This window comes from Triticum aestivum, chromosome 5D (genome assembly GCF_018294505.1).
Source record: "Triticum aestivum cultivar Chinese Spring chromosome 5D, IWGSC CS RefSeq v2.1, whole genome shotgun sequence".
NCBI lineage: Eukaryota > Viridiplantae > Streptophyta > Magnoliopsida > Poales > Poaceae > Triticum > Triticum aestivum.
The window spans coordinates 59,425,827-59,446,488 of NC_057808.1; the positions used below are offsets into that span (position 1 = coordinate 59,425,827).

A 20,662-nucleotide genomic window follows, 5' to 3' on the forward strand; every position below is an offset into this window, starting at 1 on the left:
TTTTAAAAAGTTGTTCACAAATTCAAAAAAGTTCACATTCTTTTAAAATTTGTCGGCAATTCAAAAAATGTTCATGATTCCAAATTTTGGTCATAAATTTTAGAAATGTTTGTGGTTCCAGTTTTTTGTTCGGAATTTGATGAAAAGTTCCATTTTGCACTTTTTGTTAATAAATTCTAGAAAGGTTCATAGTTATGAATTTTCGTTCGAATTTCATGAAATGTTCCTTTTCTCAAATATTTGTTCAAAAATTCAAAAAATGTTCGCAGTTTCAAAATTTGTTCAGAATTTCATAATTTGTAGACATATTCAAAAAATATTCCTTTTTCTCAAAATTGTTCAGAAATTTTAAAAATGTTTGCACATTTTCAAAGTATACAGTTTAAAGAAGTACACTTAAAAAAACTATCACTGCAGTAACTAATTCCAGTTCGCTACATTAACTAATTGAAATTCGCTACAGTAGAGCAGCCCAGTTCTACGCTAACACCAGTTCTTTAGACTGTGTGCTGCAGTACAGACATCAAGGGCGCGTTTGGTTACTTGCATTATTTTTTGCCACTTTGCATACGTGTCCCAGTTGGGCCTGGTTGAGCATATGCATGCAAAAAACCAACATTTGCATGTTGATTGGTTGCCTGCATGTCCTCTCCCTGCATCGTAACGATGCCTCTACGCATCGCATTTGGTTGCTCGCATTGGTTGTGCTCATACTAGTGCACGTTGTTGGGTTGCATACGCTGGATATGATTAAGAGTTAACAGCTACGCATAACACATAGTGTTACACTAGAGGTGCCTCGACGACAGAGATGGGCGGCGGTAGCGCCGCCGCGTCCGACATGACAAGCACGGAGTCGCGGGGGAGCGATCCCATCGGCGGCACAGTGAACTAGTTGCTAGCACCGCTACCGCCGAGAAAGTTAGTGTGGAGTAACAAGGAGGACACTGATGCAGAGGATGATGGAGAAAAAATGCAGTGCGCGCGCCATGGCGGCCTCAGTGTAGTAGGACGCGAAGGAGGAGGCCGGAAAGAACGATGACGACGACGACGCGAGTGTAGTAGGACGCGAGCGAGGAGGCCGAGAGGAATGACGTCAGCGATGGCTTTAGTGTAGCAGGACATTAGAAAGGAGACCGAGAGGAACGACGACTACACTAGTGTAGTAGGACATGGGAGAGGTGGTTGAGAGGAACTATGCCGCCGATGGCGCTAGTGCAACAACACGCGGGAGAGAACGACAATGACGACGACGACGCCAGTGTAGTAAGACAGGAGCGAGGAGGCCACTAAAAATGTCAATGTATATTTAAAAAATGTGTACCATGTATTTGAAAAATATCTTTAGTACATGTATTTAAGAAAATGCACATTGTGTATTAGAAAAATGTTCAACGTGTATGAAAAAAAATCTTTCACATGTACGCTAAACATGTACACAATGTACTGAAAAAATTAGACATGTGGTAAAAAAGGAAAACCAATGAAAACCCACAAAGAAACATAAGAAAAGTGACGAAAACCAAAGATAAAGTGAAAAACCAAGAAAGAAACAAAAAAACTGAACTAAAAGAAAAACACTGAGAAAACTAATGTAGAAAAGTGCAAATTAGTGAAAATCAGGAAAGAAAAATATGAAAAGCAAAGAAAAAGGAAGAAAAAGAATGTAAACCGAGAAAGAAACAAATAAAATAAAGAAAGAAAGTAAATGAAAGTTGAAAACCGAAGAAAACCAATGCAAATAGAGTGAAAAGAGTGAAAATGAGAAAGAAACAAAGAAACCGAAAAAAACCCGAAGAATGTCCAAAGAGAAACAGAGGAAATAGTTTTTTGTTCGAAAAAAACAAACCCCGAAAAAACCTGCAGAAAACCAACAAAATAGTAGAGTTAATGAGGGTCTTTCTTCCAGGCGAGGAGCGAGCGAATAGAAAAAATGAAAACGGCCGGTCCAATACCTACGCGAGGGATAAAAGCTTCAGGCCAGGGGAACACGTATCTCGCTATAGGCGAGATATAGCTCTCGTGATGCCGACGATCCTGATGCGCCAGGCAGACATGCCTCTGCTCGGGTGGATGGCGTCCTGGACTACACCGGACCTTCTGCAGCTGGAGGCACATCTACACCACCTGCTGTCCGTACACGGTTGCAACATGGTATATCAAAACCAAAGGTGCTTCCCAATGACATGGTGTGTTAAGATTGTATCAAGTTCTTTGACTCCAGCTGAACCAAGGTCACATGTGGAAGCCGCTCATGATCCCAAGTGGAAGTAAGCCATGGATGAAGAATTTGATGCCTTGATCGAAAAAACCATATGTGGTGCCTCCTTGCTCCTGTGAAGGGCCAACATATTGTTGATTATAAATGGGTGTCCAAGATAAAGAATAAAGTTGATGGAACAGTTGGTCGTTACAAGGCTCGTCTGGTTACCAAGGGCTTCAGACAAAGCTATGGGGTACATTATGAAGACAACTTCAGTTTAGTTATAAAATCTGCCACCATACATTTTGTATTGTCTCTTGCTTTGTCCAAAGGTTGATGTCTTCAACAACTTAACGTCCAGAATGCATTTCACCATGGTATTCTTGAGGAGGAAGTGTCCATAAGAAAACCACCAAGTTATGAAGAAAAGGAGTACCCACACTATTTTTGTAAATTGGATAAAGCATTGTATGCACTCAAACATGCACCCAGAGCTCTATATTGTAGTTTCAGTTCCAGGCTTCAAGAACTAGGATTTACATCCTGAGAGTGGCTTTTCTATACCCAGGTTTGGTGCACCCACGCTGCACCCTCTTATCTAGCCCGTCCATGTTGTACTGCTTTTCTCGAGATCTGTTCCAAGAACAACTGACACGTCAAAGGTTAAATTATGATTAACAGAGGGAATAGTGCACTATTTGTCCTATGTGCTTTGTCTCGACTGTGCCCTACAGTTGTTGCAGACTTAAGACACAAAAAGGTGGGGTAGCACACAGACCACATAAAACTACAGAGAATGCGTGTAGATTTTTTTACCGAGAGAGAACTTGCCAGTGAGAAATTCAGGAGAGAGAACTTATCAGAGACAAGTGAGAGAGAGACGGGAGTATTTTTTTAAAGAAGTGAGAGAAAGAGTCCATCAGAGACATGCATACTCTACGTTTTCTACTCCAGTTTTTTAAACAAGAGAGAGAGAGAGAGAGAGAACTTGTGTGTTAGAGAGAGGTTTTTGTTTTTTAGGTGAAAGAGTGCGACCTGTGAGAGAGAGGGCATGCAGAAGAGAGTGCTTGTGTGAGAGAGTGGTAAAACCGGGTGAGAGGAGAGAGAGATGTGCAGGGAATCTTTCGGTGTTCATGTGGGCATAGAAAGTAAGATAGGTAATCAGAACAAATGGTTTGAAAAAGTTCTGCCACGCAACAGGCCAGCGCACACATCTCTAGGATTTCAAACGGCTGGATAGGTGGGTGCAGCGGGGGTGCAGCAATCTTGGGTATAGCCACTACTTTCCCTTTACATCATCTCTGTCCAACACCTTACTTTTTTTTTAAAGGACGGGGATACTAATATATATCTTAGTATATGTGGATGACATCATTATTACAGGGTCTAGTCCATCAATTGTTCCAACCTTGATTCATGGACTTCAATCACAAATTTCACCGAAGGATCTAGAGGAGCTTTCACTGTTTCCTTGGTATTGAGGTACATAGGGCTAGAGAGTGGATACAACTTTCTTAAGCTAAGTGTTAGTGAAATCTTAGCTAGATTAAACATAGTGAAGTGTAAGCAAGGTGCTGCATCATTGTCCACGATAGAGAAACTATCTCTGGTTAAAGGCGAAAAACTTGACATTGAAGATGCAACCAGATACCGTAACATTGTAGGTGCCTTGGAGTACCTCACATTGACATGACCTGACAAGCAGCAACAACGACTACTTCTTGTCAGCCAAGCGGAGGGTCTCCCCTTTCTTGTAGACACTGACGATCGTGGGATAATGATATCATTTAATTTTAAAATCATTTAGTAATTCTTTTTACATCCGCACAAACAAAAAATCTTGCAACCAAGTCCCTAGCAATTTGCAGCCAACCCCCTAAAGTTTTTGTTCCCTTACAAACAAGGCCAAATTTTTGACAAGTCATGGCAATTTACAATCGAAATTTCGGCAGCATAACGCATTGGGAGGTTTTTTATTTTGAACCCAAGTTGGGGCAGGCATTGCATGCCATTACAAGAACTGCTCTGCACATATTAAGAGGTCAATTTACACATGAAGAAAGTAGAAGCTCAACGTCTTCCTTCGCGCAATAGAGGGCAGCTACCTCTCTCGGCATTCTACCACATCGTCAAAGCGGCATAAGAAAGCTTATTAAGCACTACCAAAGAATTTTTTAAAGATAAGACAAGCCAAAGGGACGACACAAAATGTTGTAATAATACCTCCAAAGAGATACCTAGTAGAGCTATTGTTCTAGAGTGCAGTTTGATACCGTCAAGATAGGCCAAGCTAGTATCCTATTAGTTTTTGTGCATATCTGACCGCAAAAAAGAAAGATGACAAATAAAAAAATGGACACATTAACAAGCTTGTTTAAGAAGGCAACTGCAGTTCTAATGAATCTAGAGAAAATCCTGGAACGTGAAAGCATTGCCTAGACAAGTGTAGTTTAGACATGTAAAATTACTGAAGGGATATTTTAATAAACCATAATGAAGCATCAAAGTGATTATTTCTTTTGTTTTTAGCCATGTTATGTTGTTGTACAAGTTTTTGCAACCTTCGTACTATGAACCATAATGTCTAATTATGCAGCATCGTGATCGCATATGAAAAGGCAATATGAGTGTTGGATGTATATTTGGAATAGCAGTTCGAGCTCAGATACGCCTTCACCAAGTGCTCCCAGCTGATTATATATTTGCCAAAATTATCATTGAGCAATTCAAATTCAAATTTTTAACTCATTATTAAATGTATTGGCTGAAATAGATTGGCTTGAGTGCCATGCAACTGCTCTGCCTTTGGTTTTATTTATACCAAGCTTTCTACATCAGGAATAGTAACACTTACTGATATTATGACAATGGCATCTGTTAATTCTTGTCACATCCTGTACAAATTGCTCCAAACATGAACACGAAATTGAATAGTTACTGTCGACGAAACTTTCAACCGATCGCAAATATGGAACCATAACATTGATATGCATCCTTTTCATGTAAAGCTTATCTCAATTTGATGCACCGTTGTGTAGATTAGAAGGGACTAATAAGTGAACAAGGTTAGGATTTAAACCAACAGACCACCTGCAAACTCACCTACACCTGTGGATCAGAACGAACGAGGCTGCATCCACCAGCCACCCACGTTTTTTTAGACAATCTCGCGAAGATTTTATTTAACTCGTCACAATGTTTACAGGGCAAAAATAAGGTCACCCGGGACAAAAATAAGGTCACCCGGATTGCCTAACCAAACATGGCGGCCAACCCGAAGTGATAGAGCATACTTTGCTAAATTATGAGCCTCGATATTCAAGCTCCTAAACTCATGACTAGAAAAGCAACTATCAAAAAAACTAGAATGATCTATGATTTCACGAATGACCGCGCCATAAGATGACGCACTTCTCTGTTTGATGTCAGACAATGACAATCTTGCAATCAGAAGGTACATATATTCTTCTCTCATAGAGATCATCTGCCACAGCTCCCACCGAGGCATTCCGGGTTAGAGCTGCATCAACATTAATTTTACTCATGCTCTCCAGCGGTGCAATCCACCTATGCAGCCTAACCTGAGCAGTCACGCCTCTCCGCGCCATCAGCCACCAACGTGCGCTCGCCTGCATCGCTCAGGCATGACTGGCGAAAAACGGCCAAATCGAACGTTCCTAGGGATGCAGGCCCAGAGGTGCTTTAAAGTCCGTGCTATGCAGCTCCAAATGTTACTCAAAGATGCCCCCTAGGTCATGCATATGCGCGCATTGGTTATTGTACTAATCGAGATTGTCTAGTAGATAACAGTTTGTATAACTTCCACACCTTGCAAGTAGAGATTTTTAAGCATAATAATGCTAGAATAATCATAAGCGTGGATACCATATGGAATTGTATGAACCAAACAGTTCACCCCAGAGCCTAGGTGTTGGGCAAAAGTTGGCCATATATTTCAAGAGAGGAGACACGTGTAGCAATGGCCAAATACTACAAATTCATTTATTCACCTTCAATAATTTTTTTCTAGAGATGCATCGATTGTTCTACAAAGTTATTTCATGCGTCATTACACGTAGAAAGCACACCCTAGTTTTTCAAGGAGATGTACCCATTCTTGATCATCCACTCCATACTCCAGTGGTTGTTTACATTCTTGAGAGTCCAATAAGCCCATCCAAATGTCGCCTTCCCATACACATCCATCTGTGCATTTGCAAACATTTGGAGCTCTTCCTTCGTTGCATTGGGCACCTGCCACTCAGCCACCCATTCGCCTGTGGAAAACAATGTCATCCATGACACATCAGACATTTTCACTAAAGTCTTGCAGGAATGGGAACAAAAAATCCATGCTACAAAACCAAAAGGCACCAAAATATTAGTTACACATACCTACAAAGGTGAGAGGACCGTCCTGCTTCGTGACAGTGTTGAGAGCGCTTGAGTAGTTGGTTTTGATGAAATTGATATTCTGCTGCACGGTGAAAGTATCAAACATGCTGTTGAACAACACGTAGTAGTGCACGTCGATGACGGCCCTGGGTAACCCGCCGGCGAACTCGAGGAGCTCCGTCGGGTCTGGGGACGACAGCCGGTTGGACATGATCACGTAGGCCTCTGACGAGTGCTTCCTGACAGCATTGTACCCGTCTTGATAGTACGTTTTGAGGCTCTCCAGGGACGCGCCAGGCGCCAGCGGCTCGTTCAATAGCTCCACTGCGAGGAGGCTTGGGCTCGCAGCGTACCTGGATGCAAGGAAATCTATCACTTGTACGGTTTGCGCGATGTTAGCGGCGCTAGTGCCCCAGTCTTGCGAGCCATCCTTGGAGGCGCTATGCTCGAAGGGGTTTTGTGACCCAGGAGCTGCGTGTAGGTCGATGATGACGCCCAGATTGTACTCCCTGTCCATGCAGAGAAGTCAAGCATTTATTCCAGAAATAATTAGATAATGCAAGCTTTATTGATATTGCTCAAGATTATGCCAAGATCAAACATGAAGCCTGCTTACTCTGCCCATTTGAATGCCTTGTCCAAGGTTTGAAGCGAACCTCCGACGTAAGGTGCTGGAGGACTGGGGTCGCTAGCGATCCACCATCCCACTGGTATCCTCACTGCGGTCAGCCCGCTTTCGGATATGAACCTGAAGTCATCCTCCACTATATATGTGCTCCAGTGGTTCTGCCAAACATGCAACGTTCCACAAAGAGATGATACTTATTTCTGACTTCTAGAGAGAGAGAAAAATGGCAGTACTTATTCCTAGCTATAACCACATTCAATTTATAATGTTACTATACCGCGAACACCAAACACTCTGTATCTCTTTTTTCGTATGAATGAATAAATTCCTTTCCAAATTGTTTTCATTGCAATTATTTGAAACTAGGTATATCTGCTGAAGTCATTCGCTGTACTATCGTGGCCACTACTCTTCTCTTGTTTCCTTGTGCAAGTGGGCATGCATAGACATGAGTCACATGGTACTCCTACACCAGAAACAAATTAGGAGGGGAACCACCGAGGGCAGTGATATCCACATCATGTTAAGCATGATCTGCAAGTGCTGTTCACCGTATTGTTTTGATTTAAAACAGTAGCAATCAGCAAGTGGGCACATGCATGTTCAATAATGTCTTTACCTTGAGAATTGGCTTGGCCTTTGCCGTCCCATATCCGTTGCAGATCTGGTACTCGCCTTGGAGCCCCGTCACTCTGGTCACCGCGAACACCGACGGGTCGTCGTCGCCCCAGCTTGTGCTCTTCCCATAGTCCGCTGTCACTGTGCTGTCTTTGTTTGCCTGCCATCAATGGAATTTGACTGCTAGTTTATATGGCAGAGAATGATCTTTCTAACTTATTGGTGTACTAGTCAAATATCCTAGATGGCTAGACAAGTCAACATTGGAGGCGCATGTTGAGTCCAGCGCCGGCTTTGAACGTACGTACAGTACATGCTGACTAAATGTTTAAGAAATTTGTATGTAAATCATTGACTAATTTTGTTGGATATACCTTGCTAATTTCTTTCTTATGCAGGCGTTGGATCATCCTTTCTAGATTAGCACTAAATTTCAATTTTACTGCCTCTGTTTCTAGATGTAAGACGCTTTTGTAGTTAAAAAATTGAACCGCAGAAGGGTCTTACATTTAGGAATAGAGGGGTACATGTTTGTAGAACGTTAGTTTTCACTTGGTTTTCATTTTAGTACGAGTACTGAGCAATGAAACGTCTCAAAATAAGTGTCTTAGCAATTGTATTAAAATCGAGACACTTATTTTGGAACAGAGGAAGTATTTGTTTGTAGAACGACACTTGGTGCCTCTTTGGCCAATGAGTAGTGAGAGACATATATTTCATTTAATCTTACCTGCAAGAAGAGCCCGTTTGGCGCCATAATCCGCATCCTGTCCTTGCCGGCGTTGCGCACTAACCGGAACGTCTCCGATTTCCCCGGCGACGTCGCCGTGGCCACCACCGAGCCGTCGCTCTGGATACCGACGAACTGGTTGCCGAACACCTTTAAGTTGAACGTCGTCTCGTTGATCCGCCATAGCTTGAAGGTCTCCCAGCCAGACGCCTGAGACCGGTTCGCCACCAGTCCCGCGCCGCCGCCCTTCTCCGCGGCCACATAGCCGTTCTGCGTCACCGACTTGAACTGCAGCTGCGTGCCGTCCTACACGTACGTACACCGCGCGCTAATCGGTCAAGAAATTGAAAACAGAGAGCCATGGCGGCGGCGGCGGCGACCTCCCACATCCACATGTGTTGGCGTGTATGCGTATGCAAAGTTATACGTTGAGTACCAAGAGATCTTTGTTGGGGATGCCGTCGAAGAGGGACGGCAGGATCCAGCCCTCCGTCACCAGCCAGCCGCCGAGGTTCACCGCTCGGACGGGGAGGCGAGGAGCAGCCGCCGCGCGCCGGGAGAGGAGGCACAGCAGGAGGAGCCAGAAGCAGCGGGATAGGCGGCTCCTCATTTGGCTGCTACGTACTGCTGCTTGGCCTCGGTTACTCGGAAGGCCAGAGCTCTCTCGGTCTCGGTGTTGTGCCCTGCCCTGCTGTGCTCTGCAAGCTTATATAGGCCAAGATGCCTAGTGATTAATCAGGATATTTGACTTCTTCGGTGGAGACAAGATCAGAACGGGAGGGTTTCCGGTTTCCATTGACCATCTCGTGGGTCAAAACTATCCACTATCAAGAATTAAGTTTCACAAATTTTGCTGGGTTCAAACTTCAAACCGAACCCATCAACGCTGGCTGCGCCCTTGCCCTGTTAATCCTACATTAAGTAATTCATGGATCTTCGATCGATTCAAGCGTATGTGCAAATGCGCGGCAACCTCTTTAATATTCAAAATAACTTTGTGAATAAACGCACCAGAAGTCATACAACTCTCACGAGACAAGCACTTTGATCGGTCTTCTCCTAAAATGTGATGAAATGGTCCCAACACTCCATTGTATGAGCAAACATGTTACATACTGGTTCGAGGAGCTGAGGTGCCCTACTAACACGGCATTTTTGTTTGCAAAAAAAACCTTGGTTATTTTTTTTATAGAAGTCCACATTTCAATCTCGAACTAACCACTCGGTTTGATTTACAACATTGAACTTTGAAACCGGTCGAAATACACCCCCAACTAACCACGAGGTTCAGAACTCAACCCTGGTTTCCGGTTTGCATTGGTCAAGCGGTTTTGACCGCAGTCAATGATGACCGGGCACTGCCAACTATGCTAGGATTGGGAGGACTGAAAAACAAACACGTGAATCGTTCTTTGACTTCTTTCTGTCTCGCGCCCCTGCTCCTCCCGTGAATGCAGTAGCTGTCGCCAGTGGCGGAGATAGGCCTGGGAAAACTATGGCTATAGCCAACAACTTCTCTTATAATTAAACACATTAAGAGTCGCGCAAGGGGCGTCCCCTCGCGATGTCCACATCGGCAGCAGGTTCACTGTTCGTTTTGGCCAATGAGAACGCAGCTGCGTGTCCACGTCAGCGCTCGTTTTGGCCAATGGAAGCGCCGGTTAGTGTGGGTCCATCGCATCGCTCTAGCCGCCTCCTCCTCCGTCTCGGTCGCCTCGACCCTCGAGCCCCCCACCCCTTCTCCTTTTCTCCCCAAAATTTCGCAGCACACGCAACCTCTCCATTTTCTTCTTTCCACAATATAGTCCTTCCCATTCTTGGCAGGAGGTAGAGCAGGTGCTAGCGGCCGGGAAGGTGGGGAGGAGGAGGAGGGGAAGCGGCTGCGAGCACGCCACCGGCCCTGGACCTCGAGGGAGGATTGGCTGGGAGGAGAAGGCGGCGGCGGCGGTTTCAATCTGTGATCTGGCACCGGCGCCGCCACATTGACAGATGGCAGGATCTGAGGTCAGCCCTCTCCCGTGCGCCGGCGTCGGTGACAGCCGGGAGCACCACCAAGTCGTGGCAGTCCGCCTCCGGCTTCTCTGATCAGTAAGATCTTCCTCCTCTTCCTTCCCCTCTCTTTCTCCCTCTTCCTGGCAGGATGATTAGCCTTGATTTTGATGGTGTGATGGCTACATAATCGTAGACTGGTAGTTATTGCTTGTGAAATTCCTCCGTCTACATACGTTTGTCACAGTTCTGGTTAACTGCTCCTGTTTGTAGTAGCATCAGCACTCCCTCAAAAAGCAGTACCTTTTGATGTGTTTGGGATCGTTCCTCCCTTGAAATCACTCTATTATTATTTTGTTTGTTTGTATTGAAGCAAGTCTTTTATCTAATTTTTGCATGTGTGTTTCCTCTGTTAACAGGTGGTTGTCGAGTGAGCACCGGTTTTGTGGCCTTTCATCGATAGATCGTGTTGTTCATCTTCCTGTGGTGGGCCTTCTGCTTCGTTTGTGGTCAAGATGAGTTTCTGCTATATTTGTCCGTGTGATTTTGTGTTTTCGGTGTCCTTAGATTCATATGTATGTTTGTCGATTCATGCTCAGTAGGTGTTTGATGCTATGCCATCCATATGGTGGCCTGAGATTTTGATTTCTTTTGTCAGAAATCGCACAAATTAGCTCATTCTCGACTTCGATTCGGCGTTCAGTGTGCTGAGTGGATCGTCTCTGCAGTTCAGGTGCTTTTTGGGATCTCTTTGAGCTAGGTTCAGTTACTTCAGATTGGTCTCGGTTTGTTATTCTCGCTATTATTTTGGTTGCGCTCTCTTGTGATAAGGTTGTGTATTGCCGAGTCTTTACTCCCTCCGTCCCACAATATAAGATTGTTTTTCAACCTAACATAGCTTGAAAAACAATCTTGTATTGTGGGACAGTGGGAGTACTACTGTAGTATTCATGGCAAAAATTGGTGAAGACTCAGTCTCCAGCGCTCCATGTGGTTTGATTCCCAGGATCATCTAAGGTTCTATTTGGCATGACGCAATATGGTTGAACTGCTTTTAGATATTTGGGTGTTTAGTTAGCGCCTTTTTTTCATAAGAAGCCAGTTGCAAATGGATACATTATTGTACTTTAGAACATATGAGACGAGGATACTATAACAGTTGTTGGATAACATAACTTTCAACTTTATAATCTGCTCTACTGCAGAGTATAGGCTTTTTCACAACAGCTTAAAGTTAAGCACAGCACAACACATTAACCACAGACTGAGCCTCACTGTCCTTCACCTGTTCTACACAGCAACTGATGGTGGTATACTGACATGATAATTAATCGTGTTGTAAGGCTTCTATCTTTTCTGATGACATAATAATCAGCATAATTCAATATGAGCAAAGCCCAAAACAGAAAGCTGTGGCGCACTTGGCTAATACACAGTCACACTCACTGTATCACCACATATGGTCTTCTAGTCACCCCTATATACTTTAATGAAGACCATTTTGGTCTTTCATCACTAACTGTGTAAGACTTAAACTAGTGGTGTAAAATGTTCTAAGGGTACAGTGCAACTGACTTAGGATTTAGAGGAATTTAAATGAAGATATCCGGTATGGGTTGTTAGTTGAGCTATCAGCTACTGTGGTCATATGCATAATGAACTCGCTGCCATAGCACCACACCGCTAGTGAGGTAGCAAGGTATGCCTCCCAAGAATACGACCATAAAGGGGGATGCTAAATATACTTAACTATAGATAGAAACAGTACTTGAAATGTCCATGTCTGTGTGATACTTCTCTTTTTCTTCTTTTAGATATGCACATCAACAACTGCAGGTATTATTATTTGAAATAAATTTGGTTTGACTAGTTAAACTATACTTTCTTTTGTTAACAAATCAGTTTGATTTTTTAATTATTTTTGTTGCCAAAAGTTGCTGAAAACGCAGACAAATTTAGATGATGCATTCTATCTGGTGTATTGATGACTTGGCTAATTCTCATGCAGTTACTGCGAGTGTTTTCATGCTGGAGTCTTCTGTTCAGAACCCTGTTCATGTCAAGGTTGTCTGAATAAGCCTAGCAACATGGAGATAGTGAGAGCATTTCATTTTCATTTGATGCACTCCATCCACATCTTTCATGTTACAATTAAATTCACTCAGTGCAGCACGAAACCTTCTGTATATATTTGCAGTATCTACAATCTTTCTTCACTGGCGGCTAGATATCTTTTTGGGTGAATCCACACATGATATAGCTAATATCCTGTATGGAGAATTAATTTAGGTCTGTTTTGGTGGCCAACTACTGATATGTTTTTAGGGGCTAGAACAAGGCACATACTATTTTTTTTCCTTTCGATTGGGTGATATACCCCACAGCTGTAAAGAAATGAAGTTGCAGTGTCGTACGGCAAATTAATTTAGCTTTGTTTCGGTGGCCAACTGCTGACATCTTATTAGTGGCTAGAACAAGGCACGTACTGTTTTTTTTTCTTTCGATTGGATGATATACCCCATAGCTGTAAATAATGAAGTTGCAGTGTAATGATATATCATCTTATTTCTGCATGTTTTGCCTTGCGGTCTTCAGTACTTGTGGTTAGCTGATGTTTATTTTCTGATTCTACTGACTCTATGTTAGCAGTCTGACATGGTTTGCAATGTTAGTGCTGGTCTGAAGCTTTTCTAGAAGCATTTGTGTGTTCTCAAGCTCAGGAGTTACAAGGAGCAATGGTGCTATGGTCTTGAACTTGCACTGATCTTCTACTGAAGAATGATCCTTAGCTTAGTTACTTAGCTTGATGTCTTTTCGAGGATAGGTTTGGAGTTGCATCCACTTTTGTCTAGGTTGGTACTTCGACCAGAATTCGCATGACATTATATGCCAAGATCAGTTGTTTACTTCCTCTAATGCATGGCTGAATGCAAACGACTGGTTTATTTTTCTTATAATATGTGAACCATGTACTGCATCAACACTCAATGTAGATCGTGCTTGCAATTGGCTGAGCACAAGAACAATTGACCTGTTGTGTATCACCAATAGCATATTCATGTGCTAACCACAATGAGAAAAATAAATGATGAAACAGTCGCCTCCTACCTGGCACCGCACAACCACCTCTCAGTCTCAGGAGGCGCCCCAAGGGGGGCGCCCCAACCACTAATTCTTGATAAAAAGTACAGAAAATCACAGAAATTTATCAGTCAGCATAGCTTTTTTTTGCATTATCAGTCAGCATAGTCTTAACCTGCTGCTAGTTCCGCCACTGGCTGTCGCTGCCGTGCCCCCGGCCGCCGCTGCATCTCTGCTGTACCCGCAAGCCAGCTCGAGCGGCCTCACGCAGCATTTTCTCTCAGCTGCTCGCGCATGAATAGCACCGCCCTCCAGTAGCTTCTCTTTGCTGCTGCTCGTCCAGCTAGCGAGAGCTCGCAGCAGTATGGGCGTGCTCGAGCTTGCTAGTATTGCTGCTGCTTGTCCAGCTAGCGAGAGCTCGCAACAGTACGGGCGTGCTAGTAGGAGCTCGTGGCGGTGCGGGCTCGCTGGAGCTGACCTATGTGCGCATTACATTACGTCGAGCACTTCATGTGCATTGAGCATGGCAGACATGCATGCACCGCGACTGTAGCAGCACGCCGGCACCGCAGCAATGCTACATTCACGGGGGCTTTACGGGCGTTTCAATGGGCTAAGCGGACGTGGGTTGCGCTAATTGGGCGTTAGGCGACGCGGGCCCACCCTGAAAATCAGGGGGTGAGATTAGTGAGGGGGAAAAGGAAAGTCCGTTGATTAAGTAAAAAGTAGCCCGTGAGTGTAGCATTTTTGCCGGCACCGCCTCTAGCACAGGCAACGGAGGAGAGCTGCAGTGCGTCTCTGCGCTCTCCATGGGCAAAACCACCCGAGTACGTCGTCCCATATGGCACGGGCAAACCCACTCGAGGAGCAGCCACAACCAACGCTGGACGTAGAGCCTTGCTGCGCTGCATGCTCCACCGGTGCCCGTGCACCTCGCAGAGTGCTCGACGTGTAAAGTTGCGTGAAGCGTATGCATCTACAGGGACGCGTTGCGCGTTATATATAGATAGAAGATTACAAGGTTAGTTGTTAGCTAGTTGATGGATTGATCTCCAAGTCATATCCTATACAAAATCTATGAGATCGATCACAACAACCCAACAACCGGGAGTACAAGACGCAACGCGATCCTTATCTACTCGTGTATACGGTTTATATAAATACCGTATATAGATTTACATTTATACACTTTAACACGCCCCCTCAATCATAACTTTATCAAGTTGAGATTGTTTTTGAAATCTTCTAACTTCTGCCATGATAAGGCTATGGTGAAACCATCTGCAACCTGATCATTAGTAGAAATGAATCGAATGTCCAGTGGTCTTTTAGCTACTCTTTCTCTAACAAAATGATAGTCAACTTCAATATGCTTTGTTCTTGCATGAAACACCGGATTTGCTGATAGATAAGTGACACCAATGTTGTCACACCACAGTCGTGCAACTGAAGAGTGATTTATGCCAAGTTCATCAAGTAAAGCCTGAACCCATATCAGTTCAGCCGTAGCATTCGCCAAGGCCTTATATTCAGCTTGAGTGCTGGACCTTGACACAGTTGCCTGCTTGCGTGCACTCCAAGAAATAAGGTTTGGTCCAAAGAAAACAGCAAAACCCCCTGTTGATCTTCTGTCATCAGGACAGCCTGCCCAGTCTGCATCTGAGAAGGCACTCACCATAGTTGAGGTTGACTTTGTGAATTTTAATCCTGTACTCATAGTACCTCTGAGATATCTGAGAATTCTTTTAACTACAGTCCAATGCTGGAGAGTAGGAGCATGCAGAAACTGGCATACCTTGTTGACAGGAAAACATATGTCAGGTCTTGTAAGTGTTAAGTATTGCAAGGCACCTACCACACTTCTGTAGTTTGTAGCTCCTTCAGCTCCCAAGGTCTCACCTTCCTCTTTGGATAATTTTTCAGTAGTTGAAAGAGGCATGTTGGAAACTTTACAATTCATCATACCTGACCTTTTCAGTATATCTGACACGTATTTCTCCTGACTTAGGACTATACCATCAGTTACTCTCTTAACTTCTATTCCCAAGAAATAATGCAAGTCACTAAGATCCTTTAGTGCAAAATCTTTCTTAAGATCCTCTAGCAACGCATCGGTTGCTTCATGCGATGAGCTAGCTACTATAATACCATCAACGTATACCAACATAAGATGATTACCTTGCCTTTCTTATAGAAGAAGAGTGACGTGTCAGCCTTTGAAGGTTTAAAGCCAAGCCTTTGAAGTTTTTCACTTAACCTAGAGTAGCATGCTCTGGGTGCTTGCTTTAGACCATATAATGCCTTGTCAAGTTTACAGACATAGTGATTTTTGCCTTTTACCTCATACCCAGGTGGTTGTTTCATGTAGACTTCCTCCTCTAGAATGCCATGAAGGAACGCATTCTGCACATCCAATTGACGAAGACTCCAACTATTTGATACTGCAATAGAGAGAACAAGTCTGACAGTAGCTGCTTTAACAACAGGACTAAAGGTGTCCTCATAGTCTATGCCATACCGTTGTTTAAAACCCTTTGCTACTAGTCTAGCCTTGTATCTATCAATTTCTCCACTAGCTTTCCTCTTAATTCTGTAAACCCACTTGCAATCGATGATGTTTCTGCCCCTTTTTGGAGGGACTAGATGCCACGTTCTATTTTTAACAAGAGCATCGTATTCCTCATCCATAGCATTTTTCCAATTCTTATTTTCAAAAACCTCACCTAGACTGTTGGGCTCACCCGTGATAGCTAGACCACCAAAACGAGTGTTGACATACCTGACCGTACCATCTGTACGGACCTTAGGTTTTAAAATCCCATGTTGCGATCTTGTTCACTGCGTTGGCACAGGTACAACAGCAGGAGCCGGTGCCACAGGGGATCCCGACGAATCTGGTGCCACACCCGACCAGGTGCACCCGATCCAAGATGGATGCTGGCGGGATCGGCTTGCGGCGCGCACGCATCCCGTGGCTGTGGTTGTTGAGCCGCCGGTTGTCGAGCCGCTTGGCTGGACGCAGGGGACCGCCCGGGCCCAGACGGGTTGGCGGGCGTAGGAGAACGCCTGTCATGATGCACGCGCGTGGATGGCCCACTACCTGCACCGGGCCCGCCGTTTGTTGTCGTTGTGCCGCACGCAGGCCCGCAGGAGGACGCGTGTCCGCGCGATGATGGCCCGCCTGGCCCTGAGGCGGATGCGCCTCCACTGCCTGGCACGGCAGGCGAGGGGAGATCGTCCCCGGGATCGTTGCTAGGGGAATCTGGCGCAGACCCTGGATCCTCCTCGTGCTCTGTGTCTGTCTCTTTTGGCTGCATAAAATCATGGTGCAAAGCAAGATCTCCTCCAAAATTTATAGCAGGATTTTCATGAAAATTACTTGAAGGATCATTAGCTATATGTTCGTCCCCTTGATCAAGAGGTGTAGATGGAGATTGCTCAGAGAGAAGGAGAACTTCGGATCAGATGAGTGCACCGGCATTTGGATTTAGAGCAGCAAAGGGAAAAACTGTTTCGTCAAACACGGCGTCACGGGAAATATAAACACGACCAGCAGCTATGTCTAGACATTTGAATCATTTGTGTAAGTTGCCGTAGCCTAGGAACACACACTGCTTAGATCGAAATTCTAGTTTGCGGGCATTGAAAGGACGGAGATTGGGCCAACATGCACACCCAAATATGCGAAGAGCATGATAGTTTGGTTTTTCATGGAACAATTTTTCAAGAGGAGTTTCTAGATTGATCACCTTACTAGGAGTGCGATTGATCAAATATGTGGCGGCAATGAATGCTTCATCCCAAAACTTTAGGGCATGGAAGCATGGACTAGGAGAGAAAGACCAACTTCGACGATGTGGCGGTGCTTTCTTTCAGCAGAGTCGTTTTGCTGGTGAGCATGGGGGCAAGAGACGTGGTGTGTGATGCCTACTTGGCGAAAAAACAAGTTTAACCGTTCGTACTCACCACCCCAATCTGTTTGCATGGTGATGATTTTACGATCAAAAAGCCTTTCAACAAGTGCTTGGAATTCATGAAAAATCTTAAACACTTCAGATCTATGTTTGAGAAGATATATCCAAGTAAACTTGCTGTAATCATCTATGAAGCTCACATAATAGTTCTTTTTATTGATAGAATCACAGGCAGTCCCCCATACATCGGAAAAAATGAGCTCTAAAGGAGCATTCGAAGTGCACTAGAATTTGGATAGGGGAGTTGGTGACTTTTGCCTTTTTGGCATGCATCACACACTCCTTCTTTATTCAACTCATGACTAGAAAAGGAAATTTTGTTTTGCCTAAGAACATGCTGAACGATTTGCGAAGACGGATGACCTAGTCGATTGTGCCACCTTGACGGCGATATCTTGGTGGCGCCAAAAGCTTGCCTGCCCGGGCTTAAGGAAGCTGATGATAGAGGGTAGAGACCGGATCTACACCTGCCGTGGAGGAGGGTGTTCCTCGTTGCCTTGTCCTTGATAAAGAAGAAACGAGGATGAGTTTCGAGAAACACATGATTATCTTGTGACAAACGGTGGGCAGAAACAAGGTTCTTGGTGGCGTTAGGGGAATAAAGGACATCTTTAAGATGAAGATTACGAGTAGGGGTACGAACATATGCTTGACCAATATGAGTTATTTTCATACCTGACCCGTTGGGCATGTTCACTTGGTCATGGCCGTTGTCCCTCATGGTGAGCTTGTCCAGCTCGCTGGTGATGTGGTCGGTGACGCCGGTGTCAATCAGTTCGTGTCAACACCGTAGGAGGAGTTGGACACTACGCTTGCGCTTTTCTCCTTGGTGAAGGCGATGTCGAAGCGACGATAGCACTCGAGGGCAGTGTGATTTGGCTTCTTGCAGATCTGACAGAAGGCTTCCGGGATCTCGTCACGGCCGCCACCTCCATTGTCGCGGCCACTGTGGCCGTTTCCACGGCCGCCACCATTGCCTCCATTGCCGCGGCCACCACCGTGACCACGACCTCTGCCGTTCCTGCCGCGGCCGCCGCCACGAGGAAAGCCACCACGGCCGCGAGAGGCAGCGTTGGCGGAGGAGTGTGAAGATGAGTTCCCCTCGAACATACTAGGCGGCTCTTGAAGCTGATCAGCTGGGAGTAGAGCTCGTTTGGCTTGATGGGGACAGTCCTGGCGCAGACCGAGGAGACAAACGACATGTAGTCGAAGTCAAGGCCGGCGAGGATGTACGACACCATGTCGTCGTCGGTGAGTGGCTTGCCGATGGCAGCCATCTCATCACCAAGGGCCTTCATGCGGCCAAGATACTCGGCGATGGTGGAAGTCCCCTTCTTGGTGGTGGAGAGGGCGATCCTCGTGTTGACGATGGCCGCCTGCGTCTCGGAGATGAACATCTCGGTGATTGCAGTCCATGCTGCTGACACCGTGATGCCATTTGCGATCTGAACCATCACAGGAGGTGAGATGGAATTAAAAAGGAAACTCAAAACCTGAGAGTCTCGAGCCCTGTCGATCTCATACGTCGGATTGGCGTGTATCTGTGGGCTTGCCATCCTTGTCAGAGAGCTTTGGCGCCGGTAGTTCTCTCTCTGGATCGAGGTAGGCAACCAGCTGGGCGCCACGGATGGTGGCTAGGGCTTGCGCGCGCTAGACGTTGAAGTTGGAGCGGTGGAGTTTTTCAGCGATGGGAATGAGGACGGAAGGTGCGGCAGCGGTGGAGCTCGAGGACGACATGGCGGCGCGAGAGAGATGTGTTGTAGAGGAGAATGACTCTGAATACCATGTAAAGTTGCGTGAAGCGTATGCATCTGCAGGGACGCGTTACGTGTTATATATAGATAGAAGATTACAAGGTTAGTTGTTAGGTAGTTGATGAATTGATCTTCAAGTCATATCCTATACAAGATCTATGAGATCGATCATAACAACCCAACAACCGGGAGTACAAGACGCAACGCGATCCTTATCTACTTGTGTATACGGTTTATACAAATACTGTATACACATTTACATTTATACACTTTAACACGACGCACTCCCGGCGTAGCGGCAGGTCCATCTGGTGCCTCCCGCAGCAGCCTCTCCTGCTGCACCACGGAGAGCGGGCAATGGTAGACTGGTAGTGCATCAGCGACAGGTGCAACTGCGAGTAAGTCTGGAGCAGGCCCAGCGTCGACGTGCTCGAGAAACGCATGGCAAGATGGAGCTCCCCCATCTTGAATTCTTGATGTCGCCGGTATGGAGGGATATGAGCGTATGTACGGTACAGATGCCGCCACTTAATTTTGAGAATGGGGCGTCGACCCGTTGGCTGGACAGCTGGGGTTGCTGCCAGCCCACCTGAGTTCGAGTCCCGACTCGGACGCGTGGTGCTCACGAAGTTTCTCCTATAAAAAAATGTCAACGAAGATTAGCCCTTGGTAGGTCTCATTCTTTTTATCTGAATCTTTGACTCTTGCGCACGCTCATGATCGGATCCATATCATGCCAGGAAAGCAGATCTGCACGTACGTTTTGCTCGATCACTTGCTCTGCTGGGTCATGCGCGCGTGGAAAATTGGCGTCATGCCTAGCGAACCAAGTGGATTCCAGTGAAACTCGACCGACCTATATAAAATAGCCATCCGCGCGTACCAGTGCGTGTGGATGCGGCCGGCATCGAGCGTCGAGAGCCGGATGCGCACCTTGCCGAGGAGACGTACTTGACGGGGTCACCGATGCAGCAGTGCCGGCAGTGGCCGTAGTCAGGTGCAGCGGGGGCGGTTACTGCTGTATCAGAGGAGGAGCAGGAGTCGGGGTCAGTCGAGTGAGACACCAAAAACGATCCCTAGGCTGAGTTGGCATGCCCAGTCAGCATTGACTGTGGTCAAAACCGTTTGACCAACGGAAAACCAAGACCAAGGTTGTGTTCTGAACTTCATGGTAAGTTGAGGGTGTATTCCGACCGGTTTTGAAGTTCAGGGTTGTAAATTAAACTTTTAGTGGTTAGTTTGGGTTGAAATGTGGACTTTTCTCTTAATTTTTTGAGGTGTCTTTTGCTA

General features: G+C 45.5%; 2 protein-coding genes and 1 long non-coding RNA gene across 3 annotated transcripts; 1 reads left to right on the top strand and 2 right to left on the bottom strand.

Annotated features, from left to right (window-relative positions):
- Positions 1-6,183: 6,183 nt before the first annotated feature.
- LOC123119447 (probable glucan 1,3-beta-glucosidase A) lies at positions 6,184-9,251 on the bottom strand. Its single transcript, XM_044539252.1, has 6 exons — positions 9,011-9,251; positions 8,575-8,880; positions 7,846-8,004; positions 7,215-7,384; positions 6,599-7,107; positions 6,184-6,480 (listed from the first exon to the last, which is right to left on the bottom strand). The coding sequence occupies exons 1-6, from the start codon at positions 9,182-9,184 to the stop codon at positions 6,293-6,295; spliced, it is 1,506 nt and encodes a 501-aa protein (XP_044395187.1). The 5' UTR covers positions 9,185-9,251; the 3' UTR covers positions 6,184-6,292.
- Positions 9,252-10,303: 1,052 nt separating this feature from the next.
- LOC123119449 (uncharacterized) lies at positions 10,304-13,136 on the top strand. Its single transcript, XR_006458685.1, has 3 exons — positions 10,304-10,662; positions 10,983-11,296; positions 12,572-13,136. It is a non-coding gene; the product is annotated as an uncharacterized lncRNA (long non-coding RNA).
- A 4,624-nt stretch (positions 13,137-17,760) lies between these two features.
- On the bottom strand, positions 17,761-19,409 carry LOC123119448 (uncharacterized). Its single transcript, XM_044539253.1, has 2 exons — positions 18,294-19,409; positions 17,761-18,120 (listed from the first exon to the last, which is right to left on the bottom strand). The coding sequence occupies exon 1, from the start codon at positions 19,172-19,174 to the stop codon at positions 18,425-18,427; it is 750 nt and encodes a 249-aa protein (XP_044395188.1). The 5' UTR covers positions 19,175-19,409; the 3' UTR covers positions 17,761-18,120; positions 18,294-18,424.
- Positions 19,410-20,662: the final 1,253 nt, after the last annotated feature.

Bases quoted from the DNA above. Each gene is read 5' to 3' on its own strand.
- LOC123119447 (XM_044539252.1), bottom strand. From the start codon at position 9,184: ATGAGGAGCCGCCTATCCCGCTGCTTCTGGCTCCTCCTGCTGTGCCTC. The intron at 7,108-7,214 runs GTAAGCAGGCTT...CTGCATGGACAG, and splicing joins AAGGCATTCAAATGGGCAGA to GGAGTACAATCTGGGCGTCA. The intron at 6,481-6,598 runs GTATGTGTAACT...TGTTTTCCACAG, and splicing joins CGGTCCTCTCACCTTTGTAG to GCGAATGGGTGGCTGAGTGG.
- LOC123119448 (XM_044539253.1), bottom strand. From the start codon at position 19,174: ATGGCAAGCCCACAGATACACGCCAATCCGACGTATGAGATCGACAGG.